The 15,481-nt window shown below is 52.9% G+C and overlaps 1 protein-coding gene across 2 annotated transcripts in view; it reads left to right on the forward strand.

Moving 5' to 3' along the window:
• ANKRD11 (ankyrin repeat domain 11) overlaps nucleotides 1-15,481 on the forward strand; it is a 128,568-nt gene that overhangs the window by 90,319 nt on the left and 22,768 nt on the right. For both annotated transcript variants that reach the window (XM_005531886.3, XM_088062111.1), the window contains exons 3-4: nucleotides 5,584-5,728; nucleotides 12,759-12,897. In XM_005531886.3, coding sequence (XP_005531943.1) covers nucleotides 5,642-5,728; nucleotides 12,759-12,897 — 226 coding nt within the window. In that variant the 5' untranslated portion in view covers nucleotides 5,584-5,641. The remainder of the gene's footprint in view (nucleotides 1-5,583; nucleotides 5,729-12,758; nucleotides 12,898-15,481) is intronic.

A 15,481-nucleotide genomic window follows, 5' to 3' on the forward strand; every position in this document is an offset into this window, starting at 1 on the left:
AGTCACAAGCATCATCTTTGTGGTGATCCTTGCAGAGCTGGGTGCACATCCATGTGCAGCCTCAGCTGCTCCACTCTGTTGCTCTCTGCAGGTCCTGAGGAGCTCTGGGGAGGGGCATCTGTCCCACAAAAGATTGAAATACTAAAAGCTGCTGGAATTCAATATTATTATTTAGTTCAGTTTAATTTAAAGTAACTTAGGCTGCAGGATCATTATCTTTTGTTATGGTGAGGGTGGTGAGGCCCTGGCACAGGTAGCCCAGAACAGCTGTGACTGCCCCTTCCCTGGAAATGTTCAAGGCCAGGTTGGGCAGGGTTTGGAGTAACCTGATGTATGGAAAGTGTCCCTGGCCGTGGCAGGGTGGAACGAGATGGGCTTTAAGATCCTTTCTGTCCCAGTCTGGCATTCCGTGATTCCAGCTGAGGAAGTTCACTTGGCTGGTGTGTGTTTGAGAGAGCAGCAAGCCTTGTCCAAGCCAGTCATTGCAGGATATCAGGAGGTCAGGATGTGTGGGGTAAGGCTGAATAAATATTTTGGAAAGGTGGAAGAAAGGACAGTTACTTGGGACCAGGTAATGACTGAGAACAGGAAAGGAGAAGCAAAGAGGTGAAGAAAGATGTGTCATCTGTAAGAACTGATGAGGAGCTACATCCCCTTTCAAAAGCCAGGACCAGGTAACAGGTCCCCAGGGTAAGGAAGGATGTGGAGTTGAAGGTGAGGATGGAGCTGTGAGACTGGGGTGAGCCCAGCTGTGACACCAGGTGACAGCGCTTCCCCACCGACCCTGCCCCAGGAAACGCGGGATCTCCATTCTCCTTGGTTTGAGTTCTGGCTGGAAGAATTAGCACCTTGCACTATCTCATCAATAGCTAATCTTTGTGATTACCCATTGTCACGTGCTGAGGAAACCACCTGTGTTTGCTGTGCAGGTCTGTGGGGCTCCTGCTGCTCCTGGCCGTGTGTACTCACTGTGGAAAACCATGGACTTTGCTCTTCCGGAGCCGACCTGGAGCACAAAGGACAATTGTTCCTTGTTCCCCAAACTGCACGTCCTTCTGGTGCTCACAGGCAGCTTCAGGGTCTAGCTGTGGCTCATGTTGGCCACACAGGTGGAGGATAACCTGGTGCAGGGCAGGTGCTGGGAATGCATTGGTGGAGCAGCCTGAACACACAGCAGGGCTGGGGCAATGGTGCTTTTGAGAAGCCGTGGCTGCCTCATCCCTGGAAGTGTTGGGTAGGGCTTGGAGCATCTTGGGCTAGTGGGAGGTGTCCCCATGGCAGGGGGTAGAACAGGATGAGCTTTGAGGTCACTTCCAACCCAAACCATTCCGGGATTCAGTGGTTCTGTGTGTTGAAAGACATCAGCTCTTGGTTTTTTTCCCTTTACTTTCCAGAGCTGGGGGACAAGTGTCAAATTGTGGGTGTGAGTTTTTAATCTAAGGCAATTTTCAAAGATTTAAGACAGCGTCCTTAAAAGGAGGCTGAAGTATTAAAATTTTCATTTTTCACAGGCTTGTTCCTATTCCAACCTTTTCAGACCAAACAAACGTGTTGGATCTGTGCAAATAATGTCTGGGGCTCTAATTGCATCGGGGGGTTTGCACGGGCAGGAGCATCCAGCCAACTCCCTCCTATTCTGGCATTTAAGGAAAGCTCCACAATCTTTTTTACTCCAAGCTGGCGGGGTATGGGCAGGCTCCAGTGCACAGATCGTGGGCATGAGCTCATTTGTTGTGGCTTCAGACTGAATGGCAGGAGTTTGGCTGCTCTGCAGGAGGGCAGGGAAGGAGGGCTGGGACCAGGAAAGGCTGTCATTCCCCTTGGACATACATCTGGAAATGTTCTTTATTCTTTCCTGTGAGTGTGGGGAGGTTGCCCAGAGAAGCTGCCCCATCTCTGGAAGTGTCCAAGGCCAGGTTGGATGAGGCTGGGAGGAACCTGGTCCAGTGGAAGGTGTCCTTGCCCACAGCACACATACAGATGTTGGGGTGTTGCTCACTGGTTCCATGAAGCAGGAGGGGTAGGGATGGGAAGTTTAAATGTACTTGGGGATCCATAGGGGTGGTTAATGAGGAGCTGCTCTCCTGTCAGGCCCAGTGTTGGTGGTGTCTGGCTGGGGCTGGAGTCTGTCCATGGGCTTTGTCCTTGTTGTCTGTGCCTGTCCCAGTTTGCCCATTGCCTTCACTGGGAGCCTGTCCTGGCTAATGGGTGCCACTGCTCCCACGCTGCCTCCCAGCTGCCCAGATGTCCTGGGGTTGAAGCCAGCAGTGCTTTCATCCTCCTCCTCTTCCTCCTCCCTCCAATGATGACACCCCTTCCCCTTCCATCCCTTTTGGGATCGTGGCCTTTTGAGGTCCTTCACAGACGTGTTTGGTCTCAGTGTGTGGCTTGGACTTGGTATGCCCTGGGCGAAATAAAAACCATTGTCAACTGTTTCCTTGGCCCATTGAGGGAAAAGGGGTGATTGTGGGTGGGTGTGCCCGGGGCTGGCTCTGCAGAGCCCTGCCATTCCCAGCCAGACTCATTCTGCTCCAGCCCTGCTCCTGATGGTGTTCCAGAGTCCTGTCCCTCCATCCTCTGGGAGGGTGCTCCGGGATGCTGTGGAGGCTCTGACCCCCACCCAGGGCAGGGTGGACCAGGATGTTCCCCAGTCCAGAGCAGCGTGACTGGGCTGGGTGTCATCCCTGCTCTCCCAGCTTTCTCCTGGCTGGCTGGGACCACCAGAGCCTTCCCTGCTATCCTGAAACATCAGGAGCTGCCATACCCAGGCCAGTCCATCCCAGGGCAGGCTCCTCTCTCTGTTCAGCACTTTGTGTGGGATGCAGCCTCTCCAGCAGTGGGGTCTGCCGTGGCTGGGCTGGGGGGCTGCTGTGCACCGGGCCAGCTGTGCACACAGCCAGGACTGGACCCTGGCCAGGGGTAAACAGCTCCTTTGTTTTCCTGGGGAAGTACGAGGGATTGTATTCTGTTGAGCTCACTCCATCTCCCACTTGGTATTGTGCAGCCACATGTGATCAGCTCCTCCGAGGAGCTGAGTTAATTGTTAGTGAAACAGGAAGGGTGCTGCTTGTCTCCTGTAGGGAGCTGAGCTTGAGAGGGGCATCGTGGAAAGGGGGTGGCTCATCCAGCTCCTGAATTAGGAGGGATTGAAGCCAAATTGTCGTTCTGCAGCCCTAGATTTGCCACTCTGCAAATGCTCTGTCTCGAGCTGGGGAAGGCTCTTCCAGCCAGGAATCTGTGCCTCTGCTCTGACTCTTATTAAACATGCTTAAAAATGAAACGAACTTACTAAACGTGCTTAAAAATGAAACGAAGGCTGCGTCGTTGTCGGTAATTGTTGTGCAAATGTGATACTCCCTGCAAGCTGTGGAACAGGCCAGGGCTGTGTTTACCCGGAGAGGCAGCCGGCTTTCCAAGTGTAATGAGTCAGCTCCGCGAACAGAAGGGGCGCAGAATTAATCTGGCATCCGTCTGGCCTTTTCTCAGTTAAACAGGTTTTGGAAGCTCCACGTGAATAGGTGCCTACCCTGGTACAAGCAGCCACAAAGACTTGGGAGTGGGCATGATTTTTTTGGGAATACGTTGGCAGTGTGCAGGTCATGGGGTGCTTTGAGCTGGCGGTGACGTGGGGTTGGGTTTTGGCTGCTCGTGGGAGCAGAGCGTGGCCCAGTCCCATCATCAGCAGAGGTGAAGCTGCTTGGGTTTAATATCCCTTGCAAGGTGTAAATAAATTTCACTTGCCCAGCACTTCATCTGAATTTCCACCTCTTAGATTTGCAGTGAATTTTGAAGGGAATATTGTCCTCTGCTCCTTTCTCCTGTATCTGCACTTTAATGAGCCCCTGTAAGAGAAACCGAGGGGAAATAATTCTTACATTTTCCCAGCTGGCTAATGATGCCTGGCAGAGAGAGATTCCTGGGGCTGGGAATGGCTGGAGCTGTTCCTGCAGGGACCCAGTGGATGTTCAGCATGGAGGGGACACTGTGGACTCCCAAAGCTCAGCTGTCCCCATGTTGAGCAGGGGGCACGAGAAGGGGTTTTGTTCCTAAATACGGATAACAACCTTCCCACAGCCCAGGCAGAGGAGCTGGGCTGGAGAATCAGCTGCCTTGGGAAGCAGAGTGTCCTGCTGGAAGCACCAGCATTGTCTGTGCCTGCTGCTTTGGGCTGGGAATTTGTGCTGTTTCAGGGCTGGGCTGGGGCCTCTGAACCACCTTTCAAAACAAAACAAAAAACAAAACCCAAAATGTCCCAAGGCCTCTGAGGCATAAATGCAACAGAAATTTTGAAGGGATTTCCAGGGAACTTCTAAATACAAGACTTCTCTCTCTCCTCTCTGAGAATTCCCATCTCCCTGGACAATTTCCTGCAGTTGTAGCTCTGCAGAGCTGCTGCTGTAAGTGGGTGCAATTTAGAGCTGGCAGGTGACAATTACATGGGGAAAAGTTCCTGTCTGTGCCATTCCAGCCCCAGGCTGGGGTTGCTGGGGGTCACTCCTCACAGATATCCCATTGCACTGATGCTTTCCAGCCTCTGGTCTCAGGAGAGCAGATATTCTTGTTCACCTAAAAGGGCCTTGGCTCCAGCTGGTGTTCTGAGCCCTGCTCCAGCTCCTGCCTCTCTGTATTTCACATGGCAGTTGTCTTTCCAGCTCTGTAACCAGGCAACACACGAGGAGCAGGAGCGCTTTGTCCTCTCCAGGTTGGCTTTCCCAGGCCGAGGTGAGGAACGGGGTGAGGAGCCGTGACAAAGCCTCCCTGGGAACGCCGAGCCCTCCGCGCTTCCTGCTCCTGTCTCACGACGGCAGCGGCTTCCAAAAGTGCATTTTTAACGGAGGTTTTGTAATTTGTTTGTTTCTGCAAGTGTGTCTGGGAATTCAGTGTGGCAAGCTGGGGTGCAGGGCTGTCCCAGCCCGGGGTCTGTCCCCATGTCCCTGCTCAGGACAGAGCTGCAGGAAGCTTTATGTGGGCTTGGGGTGATGCTGGGGGTGAAGAGCAGGAGGGCTGTTGCTCTTTGGTGGGACTTGATCCCTTCTAGGCTTTTCCTTGCGTATGAGACAAGCTGTGTCTGCAGCTGTGGGATCCAGTTTGGAGCTGGCCTTTTCTCCCGGGATACAAGCTATAGGATGAGAGGAAACAGCCTCAGGCTGTGCCAGGGGAGGTTCAGGTTGGAAGTCAGGAGGAATTTTTTCATGGAAAAGGTTGTCAGGCATTGGAAGGGTATGCCCAGGGAGGTGGCAGAGTTCTCATCCCTGGAGGTGTCCAAGGGAGGCCTGGATGTGGCACTTGGTGCTCTGGGCTGGTGACAAAGTTGGGATTGGGCACAGGTTGGACTTGATGTTCTGGGAGGTCTTTTCCAAGCTCAGTGATTCTGTGTGATTCCACGTGTGACTCCTTGCAGCACCTGTTATTCTGTGGGAGTTGGCAGGAGCTTTTTCTACATTTCAGGGTGCTCTGCCATCCTGGTGTAGCCATCCAGGGGTTGGGAGAGGGTTTATCCCCACGGGAAGTGCCTTGTCTTTTCCCCCACAATGGAGAGATCCTTTTGAGATGTCTGACCTCCCTTTTCCTCTCTCCCAACAGACGGTTGATGATGAGGCGATGGCAGCATAAATGAAGATCAAGTAAGGAAGGCAGAACGATGCCCAAGGGTGGGTGTTCTAAAACACCACAGTCAGAAGATTTCTCTCTCAGCAACGACATGGTGGAGAAACAAACGGGGAAAAAGGTAACGTGTTCGGGCCACCTGCCTTCCTTTGGGGATGCTGCTCTTTGAGCCTGGAGTCTTGAAGCCATGGCAGAGTTTGCCATGGCAGGAGGATTTTGTGGGCTCTTATCTGGGGATTTACATTGGTGTGTTGGTGCTCTGCCAGCTGATGGGGTTGGGTTTATTTCCCTGTGGCTGCAGTCCTTCCCAGGAAGCGCTCTGCTCACCTGGACCCGAGTCAGCTGGGCAACAGGGGATGCTTTGGAAAATTCTCTTTTGCGAGTTCTGTGTGTTTTTAAGGGTTTCTGCACTAAGCTGTGGAAGACCTAAGTGATGTGGTGATGGTGCAAGTGTGTGCTGGGTGAGGGAGGAGCTTCTCCTCCTCTGGATGGAAATCCAGGTCCTTGTCAGCACGGCTGGTCTGGCTTTCCCCAGCAGCAGGGCTGGACCAGGCTCAGCCCAGGAGTTGCTCTGCTGAAACTGCTGCTTCTGAGAGTTGATTTGAGGTGTTGTCTGTTTTTTGGCGTGGCTTAGGTGAAATGAGATGAAATCTGAGTTTAAGGATAAATACCTTCACACTTCTCCTCTTCATCCCATTTTGCTCCAGGCATGAGCCCAGTCTGCTCTCATTCAGCTTTTTCCCCCTTTCTCAGTATCAGTCATTTCCAGTCAATAGCTGTGCAGAAAACTGTGCAAATGTTACCTTTAAATAAACATGAAAACCTACATCTGCTGAATTCTGCTAAGGAACAAATCTCATCCACTTCCCTTTCATCTCCTTGCTCCAGTTTCTCAGCATTCCCCTGGGAGTTTCTGCCTGGCCCGGGAGCTGAAGCTGAGCATGGTGAGCCCCAGCTCCGTCACTTCCCCTGCAATCCCACCCCAGTGATGGCAGCAGCTCCTTGTATGACTGAGCTCATATTAGTGACAAAATGAGAAAAATACAAAATAACCAACAGGAAAATCCCAGGCCAGGATTTGGTTATGGAGCACCGTTGGTGGCACGTGCCACATTCCCCTTTCTGTGTCACTGCAAGTGCAGGTCGGTGCAGGAGTGCTGTGGGACAGCGTGGGGCTTCTAGGAGAGGACAAAATCTGGGATTAGGGATGTTGGAGGGGGAGCAGGTGCCCGGTAGCATCGGGAAGATGCCAACATTTGCCCTGGCAGAGGAGGCTGTGCCCGGCAGTGCAGGATATGTAAATACAGGCTCGGTCTGGGTAAGAGGCTTAATGCTGGCGCAGGTGCTTGGGGAGGGAGAGGATCAGTTGGAATATGAATCAGCTCCCATTTTATTCCATCCACTCCCGGCAGCTTAAAGGCTGCGTGTTATTTACAGAGCAGGTTTGTCGAGCGGCGCGGGGCACGCCGGGAAGCGGAGTTATCTCCTGCTGGCTAAATAACTAGGACACAATCCCTGCCTCCCGTTCAGAGGCCTGCCCGAGAGGGGACAGGGCAGAGTCTCTGCTCCTTTAATTCTGCCTTTTTCAACGGAGGAGACGCTCACGGGCTCCTGTGTTCCAGAGGCTGAGCTGAGCTCCAGCCCAAGTGGCTTTTGCCCTGTTTCTGGTTAATTCTGAAGCTGAGCTGGAGCAGTGACTCAGGGGAAAAGCACTTCGACCTCCTCCCTGCAGACACTGTTGTACCTGCCTGTCAGCAGCCGCTGCCTTGCATTTATCTTGCCTTTGTCAACACGTTCAAAGGGCCGAGCTGGGGCTGGGCACAGCTTCCCTGTGAGGCTGGAGAGGGAGGCCAGAGCCCGGCTCGTGCGCAGGGACCCGCCGTGGGCACGGGCACAGCCTGCCAAAGTGGTGCCAACCAAGTGTTTTCCTCGTAATGGGACCTTAATATCAGTATTAATTTAGTATTAAATGGGCTTTACGTGTCTGGGCTCTGCAGCTCTGGCAGATGGAGGGGGGGTCCTGGTGCTGCAGTGGGCTGAGCACCACAGGGGACAAGGGGACTGGCCTTGAGCTGAAGGAGGAGAGGTTTAGATGGGATATTGGGATAAATGCTTCCCTTTGAGGGCCTGGCACAGGTGCCCAGAGAAGCTGTGGCTGCCCCTGGATCCTTGGAGGTGTCTAGGGCCAAGTTGGACAGGGCTGGGAGCAGCCTGGGACAGTGGCAGGTGTCCCAGCCCATGGCAGGGGGTAGAACAAGATGAGTTTTGAGGTCCCTTCCCACCCAGACCATTCCAGGATTCTGTGATCACCAACTCTTGCACCTGAGTTCCGTGCTCCATCACGTCTTGGGCTCTCAGGGGAGCTGCCCTGCTCTGAGGAGGAGGCTGTGAGCTGCTGCCTGTCAGCAGCAGAGCTCACAACAGGAGGGAACTCCAGGCTCTCTGCTCCCTGCCCCTCCTCGGGAGGGATTTAGGAATTAGGGGGATGCGGCCCTGAGTGGAGTGGAGTAAGGAGCGTGTCTGAGGGCGTTGGATGCTCCGTGGTGTTGGATGAGGAGCCGTTTCTCCCAGGCTTTCTGGAGCCCTTATAAGGCTGCACAAGCCTTGTCCAGGGCGGGCACTGGCAGCCCCCAGGCTCCTCCTGCTCCCTTCAGCCTGAGGGCTTTTGTAAAAATCCGCATGCCATATATGAATAATTCTCCTTTCTGGTCTAGATCCACAGATCCCCGTAGCAGGAGGAGATTACTCATGGCTTAGGCTGAGCAGAACACCGCAGCAAGCGTTGTATCAGCTGCCAGAAGCGTTTCCTGATGGGGCTGGCCTGGCTGCGTGGTTACACCGTGTGCTCAGCACAGCCTTTGCCTCTTCATGGGGAAATGCTCCCTCTTGCATAGTCAGAAGTGAATTTTTGCTGCAGTGAACACCAAGCAGAACAGCACTTAGCTCAGTTTTTGCTTGAAGGAGCTTGTAGGAGAGGTTAAAAGAACTTGAGTTTTTTTTCTCCTTCCCCTTCTCCCCCTTTCAGAAAAGGGAACGTGGTCCTTATTTTTCTGTTTTCATGAAATCTGCTGTGCTTGCCAGGGCTTTCCAGACTGGATGAGTGAGTGCTGGGCTCTGTGTCCAGCACAGTCACCTACTGGGGTGTGAAACCCGCAAGAGTGTCTGGGTGACTGAAGAGATGACATTTCAGTGAAGTTAATCAGCCCATGCTCATCACTGGGTCATATTTCTTACAAACTTTGGTGCCTGAGGCTCAAAGGAACAAGGCTTCAGCTCCAGTCACCTCCATGCTCCACATGTTTTATTGCAGCATTGATAACCACACAAATTCAGACTTTGTGCAGTTTTCTCTGTGTGTGTATGTGTCATACCCTGGCTTTGGGAAGGCTACAAGGGGTTCAGATTTAGGGAATCGTTTGGTTTTCACCACATCCAGTTGCTTTCTGGGTAAAACTGTGTGTGTTCCTTTTTGTAATGCAGGATGGGAACCCTCTGCCCCCTCTCCCTTTGTGCTGACAGAGCCAGGACAGACCCACTGGTGCAGGGAAAGTCCCTCTGTGGCAGCATTTGCTTTTTGCAGCGTGGGTTGTTTGCTCTCTGCAGGAGTCTGATGTGGAGCACCAGCCTTGGAGCTCTCCTGGGCTTCTCCTCCCAGGCTGCCCGGGCTGGTTTTATTCCTTGCTGCCTAATTTTTACTGACATCACAACCTGAAATGCTTGGAGCTCGTTTTGGAGAACAAAGGGCTTTGGGGATTTCCATGGCTGGCAAGTGCAAGTCTCTGCATAAGTGCTGGGCTGCAAGTCAGGCTCTGTCTGAGCTAGGTGACGGGGCTGGAAATACGGATTTCTTTGCATGGCTTTGTAAATCATAGAGTCATGGACTGGTTTGGGTTGGAAGGGACCTTAAAGCTCATCTCATCCCGTCCCTGAGGTCAGGTTGCTCAGAGTCCCATCTAAATGGCTCTATCTTGCAGAAATCTGCATCAGAAATCCCCAGAGGGTTGTTTTTGCTCTGAGGGCTGGCCTTTGGCCAGTTTGTGTGTCACAGGTGCCCTGAGCAGATTGGTATCAGGGTCTGTGGTGCTGATGGGGGAAGCCCTTCCATCCCCACCCTGCAGCATCTCGCTCTGGGTGGCTGCTGGGGCCAGTTCCTGGTGGGTTTGTGCTCCAAGCACAGCAGCTGAGAGAGATTTGTGATGCATCTTCTCACTTTTGCAAGAGTAGCTCAGGGTGGGTTGTTACTCATACAGGAACTCTGCTGCAAGTGTAACGTGGCAGGAGGGGATTTTTCCTGCACTCGTGGCTGCTGACTCCCCTTCGCCAAGGCAGCTTTTATTAACACCTGCAAAGGGGAACTTGCTGCTGCTGCTGAGCTCTCGACTCTTCCCCATCCCCAAACTCCTGTCCCAGCCTTGGAGAGCCCCAGCTCTTACACAGGGCTGTTCATACAAGTTTCCCTGCAGTGTTGAGGCCAGGCTGGATGGGGCTCTGAGCAGGCTGATCTAGTGGAAGGTGTCCCTGCCCATGGCAAAAAGGGTTGGGATGAGCTGAGCTTTGAGGTCTCTTCCAACCCAAACCATTCCAGGATTTTTTGATTCTAATTTGGATTTGTTCCATTCGTGAAACCTGATGCTGATGAGCCTGAGCTTACTTTAAACATGAGAAGACCTAAAAATGAAACCAGGTTTTACTCGAGTAAAGGATGACGTTCTTCATTACAGAATTGGAAATAATTAGGGAAGCAAAGCTTCAAATAAGACAATGAAAACTTTCAGGAATTGGACTCTCCAACTGCCTTGATGTTCCACCCTCTGCTGCAGGCATCCCCAGCAGGTCGCTGCTTTCCAGGGGGAAGCAAAGTCTGGATCTTCCTTGCTCCAATTAGTAGGAAAGGTTATCGTTGTGCTACTGTACGAATTAATCTTCAAAGCGGTGCCGGCGCTGCCGCCGCTTCCTTCGCTGCCTGGTATTTAATTGTGCTGAGCTGACTGGATCAGCAGCTCCCAGCCCTTGGGCTGGATGCAAAGGAAGCTCTGCCCGAGCGTGCCCGGCGCTGGGATTCACACGGACACTGCCAGGGCCATGCTGGGCTCACCTCTGCTCTCACATTTTTCACAATTCCTCTACTCTGTCTCTCCTCCAGCACGGAGATTTTAGCAACGTGGCAATAGCTACGGCTTTAAACTGACATTGGGGATATTGGGAATAAATCCTTCCCTGGGAGGGTGGGCAGGCCCTGGCACAGGTGTCAGAGCAGCTGGGGCTGCTCCTGGATCCCTGGCAGTGCCCAAGGCCAGGCTGAACAGGGCTTGGAGCCCCCTGGGACAGTGGGAGGTGTCCCTGCCGGTGGCAGGGCGTGGAACGAGATGAGCTTTAAGGTCCTTTCCAACCCAAACAATTCCATGATTCAGACTTCTAGAATGAGCTGCAATTTTACCTGTCCTGCCCTTTTTCTCACTCCTGAGTGCACAGAGATCCCAGGCAGCATTAATCCAGCAGAAAACCCACCTGTATGTCTAAGAGCATCATCCAGATGCTTCTTGAACTCTGACAGCCTTGGTGCCCTGAGTGCTTCACCCTGCAGGAACCTCACAGACTCCTGTCTGAAGTGTTCACAGATGCCTTTTATTCAGGTAGATATAAGGAAAAGTTAAGAATGTGAATGGTCACTGTGGAAAAAAGGTGCATTATTTATTTGGTGGCTTTTTTTCGAGAAATACACACATTTTCTTTTATTCCTTTGATAAAATATTTCATAGACTCATAGAACTAGGACAGAGCAGGCTACCTGCTCACAACACAACATTCCTGGCAGGTGATGGAAGCTCCCTGGCCTCGCTGCCACCTCAGAGCAGTACAAGTGGCATCATTTGTTATTCTGAACTATTTTTGTTCACCTCAGAAAGCATAAGTCAAAAGCTTTTCAATCTGGAGGGTTTAAAGGAAATGCTGGAGTGTTTATTTTGGCTGTGGGGGCTCCGTCCCGTCGCTCCGGGGCCGGTGCTCGGCAGCTGCTCTCAAGCAGGGCTGCCCTTGCTGGGGCTCCGAGCGTGCCTTGGCTGCCTCCCACCACAGAGCCCTGGCAGGTTTGTTTCTCTTGCTTTACCAAAAAAGGGATTCCCCAACCCATTTCCTTCATCCTCGCCGGAGAGCGGCGCTGGGGCCGTGCAAACACATCCCCCTGGGGCGAGTGTCCTTCTCCTGTGGGTGAGCTGTGGGCTCCACACAGACACGGAAGGAGGAAGGAGTGACACGCACGGTGACAGTGACACCGCAGTCCTGTGACACCGGGGCCACCTGCCAGGGCAGACAGCAGGACTGTGCCTCTCTAAACAAGGGAATGCTCTTAGGTTGGCTCCTCTGAGCTTCCAGCCACTCTCTGGCATGATTCCGTGTACTGAGGTTCTTGTGTTCAATCTCACTCTGCCTCCCAAGCGCAGAGTCTGGGTTTTGCTGGGTTGTTGAAATCAGATCTGTGACAGAGGTGCTTGTGCTGCCCTTGTTGTTCAGGCTGGGGCACAGTGGTCAGTCCAGAACTGCTCACTGAAAATAATCCTGGTCCTCACATGCAAAAACACAGGGCATGACCTCGGGCTGTGCATTCCCAGCACACTGGACTCCTGGAGTTTGAGCTGGGAGCCAGCTCTCCTTGGTCATGTGAAAAATCTCACCTGTCTCAGTATCTGTAATTTTTGCTTGGAATGTTCATTCAAAATCTCTCCCCGCTTCTGAGCAGTTTGCAGCATTTCTGCTTCACATTAAAATCCAAACCAGCCCAAACAAGCAGGACTGATAGAAAGCAGGAATGGTTCTTGTGGTGTGGCTGCATTTGGAAATCCTCAGATTCCTCCATCCCAGCCTGCCTTCCCTCAGTGCCCGCAGCTGGGTGCATCCTCAGCCTCACGAAAAGTGTTGGCTTCATTTTCACATGAATTGGTTGGAATTTGGCACCACACAGCAGCCTTGATTTGCCTGGCTCTTCTCTGGTAGAGCTTTGTATCTTGGTGGAGGCTGCGTTGGCAAACCCTGATGCTGAAAATCCACAGCAGAAAGGGAAAGGATTTTCTATGAGGCCAGTGCAGGATTTGGGGAATCAGGTGAGCACAGTATGGAGTAGGCTGTTGTTGACCTTGGTCTCTTTTTTTTTCCAGGATAAAGATAAAGTTTCTCTAACCAAGACTCCGAAGTTGGACCGGGGTGATGGCGGCAAAGAGGTGAAAGAGCGAGCGACCAAACGCAAGCTGCCTTTCACTGTCGGAACAAATGGAGATCAAAAAGACTCGGATACAGGTACAGAAATGCCACATTCCACCCTCAAACCCTGGCTGTTGGGGCTGCTGGGGAGCACACAGGGTCCAGTGTGCAGCCAGTCCATATGGAAGTGTATCAAACTCCCTGTATTTCTTAATTGAAGGAAGAAGCACGTGGACAAGGGGCTGGATGACTGCTCTGCTCCACATGTGCACATCTTTTCTTAGTGATGTTTTCAGGTGGACCAAGCCATGGCTGTGTGAGGAGACTCCCTTTCTACAGGTCTTGCCTGTTCTCCTTGTTTCTAACTATACCAGTTCAGGAACTGTGGCTGGGACAGGCTGTGGAGAGCTGCATGTGAGAATTTGGAAAACAAGGGAATAAAGCTCAGTAGTCTTTAAAAGAAAATCAGCAAGTAGAATCTGGTCAAGCAGGTCAGTCTTGTAGCAGGAGAGTGGCTGGTGCATGAGGCTCCTGGATGGGCTGTTGGATTTGTTAGCAATTGGGAAGTGCTGTCACAAAGTTTTGGCATGGAGAAAATGGCCTTTTTTGGTTGTAAGGGGCTGAGCTGTGGATTTCTGGACAGGGGTTTGTGTGGTCCTTACTGTACATTCCTAGGAAATCTGCATTTGGAAATAGTTCCGGTCAGGTAAAGCTCAGTGATTGTGTAGAGATAAAAACAGGTTAAAAATTGGGAATGTGCTTGGAAATGGTGCAAGGGCTGTACTTGGTGGTGCTCTGTGGGGAGCCTGGGAGGTGGCCTGATGTGGGATGTGTCTCCTCTGCTTCAGGAGGGCAGGTCTGGAAGGGCCAGGAGTGCCCCTGCAGCAGGGAGAGCTGTTCCACAGGCAGGACACTCGGCAGAGACGTGTCCAGTGTTCCCATGGGTTTGTGTTCCTGAACTCCCTGGCTGGGGAGAAAGTTTCCAAACGCTCATTAATTCTCTTAAACGTGTTGGCTGATTGCAAGGTTTGGGGTTGCTGTGGTGTGTCCCTTGGGGTGTCACCTTGTGGGGGTGGCTGGGGCCGGGCAAAGCTGATGAAGCAGAGCTAGAGCTGCTCTTTGTCAGGGGTGTTTGTGCCATGTTCAGTACGGGCTTGAGAGCTGAAGCCCGAACTCGCTGCAGGGCTGTCTGACCCTCGTGACAGCTGGAACGTCACGACAGGGATCTGCTTTTCCCAGGGCTCCGGTCTCTCTCTGGCCGCAGATATGTTGGAAATGTTTGCACTGGCAGCAGCCAGAAGGAAACCAAATGCAGAGGAGAGCAGAGAGAGCTGCTGGGAGAGGCTGTGGCTGCCGAGTGAGAGCAGCAGCCCATGAGAATCCCCTGCTCAGGGGCTCCCCCGTTACCCCTGTGCGTTCTGCAGCCGTGTGACTCTTATCTCATCTTCTCCTTCCTCTGCAGAGCTCTTCCCCTTCCTCTCCAGAGCTCATCCTTCCTGAGGAAGTGGGTGAGCTGAGGGGTAGCAGCAGCCCCAGAGGAGACCCGGAGGGGCTGATGGCACTCAGAGACCCATTTAAAGACAAACTCTGGCAAGGTGTATGGGAGGTGCAGGCGAGTCTCAACAACCTGTTTGGTGGGGACTGGGGAGGAAGCGACTCTGGGCTGGAGATCCCAGCAGGGAGCTGCAGGTCAGTGTGCACAGTCAGGAGCCTGTTTGTCTTCCCTGACATCCTTTACTCCAGGAATCAGCTCCTGGAGACGGGAAAAGACTTAGTGATAGGAACGGACTTCCTGGCACCTTGCTCTGCTCTTGCACCACCCCAGTGTGGCTGTTTCAAGCCTGTCTGGTCCTTGGCCTGGCTGGAGGTGGAGGCAGGTACAGATGTGTTTGTGGTGCTCAGAAGCTGCACGTTCTGGGGTTGAGGGGTCCCCCCCAAGTCTGTGCCATCGGTGGCACCTGGCTGAGGACACAGGTGTGACACGTGGGACAGGCTTTTGTCTGGAGCAAAGGCTGCTGTGCACCCACCCTGTGTTCCTGCAGGAGGGGGAGGCTGCTGCTGCTTGTTCTGCTCCTCAGCTTTGCTCGCAGCCCTCGGAGAAGCGGGATTGCACCATCGCTGCTGGCTGACCCCGGGTGGTTTATGTAACGTGGTCCTGCTTCCCAGGCTGTGTCCATGGGCTGCTGGGTGTGCATGAGGGGGTGTGCCAGGATGTTCCACAGCCACGTGGAATTCAGCTGTAGGGACGTGGGAGCTAGCAGAGCTCTCTCTTTGCCTCTAGTGGGGTATTTTTCTCCTTTTCAAGTGTTTAAACAATAGCGTGGATCCCTCATCCTGATGTGTTCAGTGACTCATTTTCCTTAGCACGGTGTGTGTTGCTTTTTTCCCGGATGGCTCTGGCTCAGCCTTGACGTAGGGGCTCCATATGTGGGGTGAGAAACATCAGAGGTGGGTTTGTCTCCCGTGGAAGGGCAGCAAAACCCTCCCTGGCCAGGTGTGGGGCAGCAGCTGGTGCTGCAGGATGGCTGGGGGGCAGATGGATGTTGGGAAGGAATTCCTTCCTGTGAGGGTGGGGAGGCCCTAGCAGAGGTGCCTGGAGAAACTGTGGTTTCCCTATTCATGGAAGTGTCCAAGGCCGGGTTGGACAAGGTTTGGAGCACTCTGGGATAGTGGAAGGTGA

The sequence above is a fragment of the Pseudopodoces humilis genome, chromosome 14 (assembly GCF_049639895.1).
Source record: "Pseudopodoces humilis isolate 2021_Gansu_Grassland_sample_001 chromosome 14, ASM4963989v1, whole genome shotgun sequence".
Classification (NCBI taxonomy): domain Eukaryota; kingdom Metazoa; phylum Chordata; class Aves; order Passeriformes; family Paridae; genus Pseudopodoces; species Pseudopodoces humilis.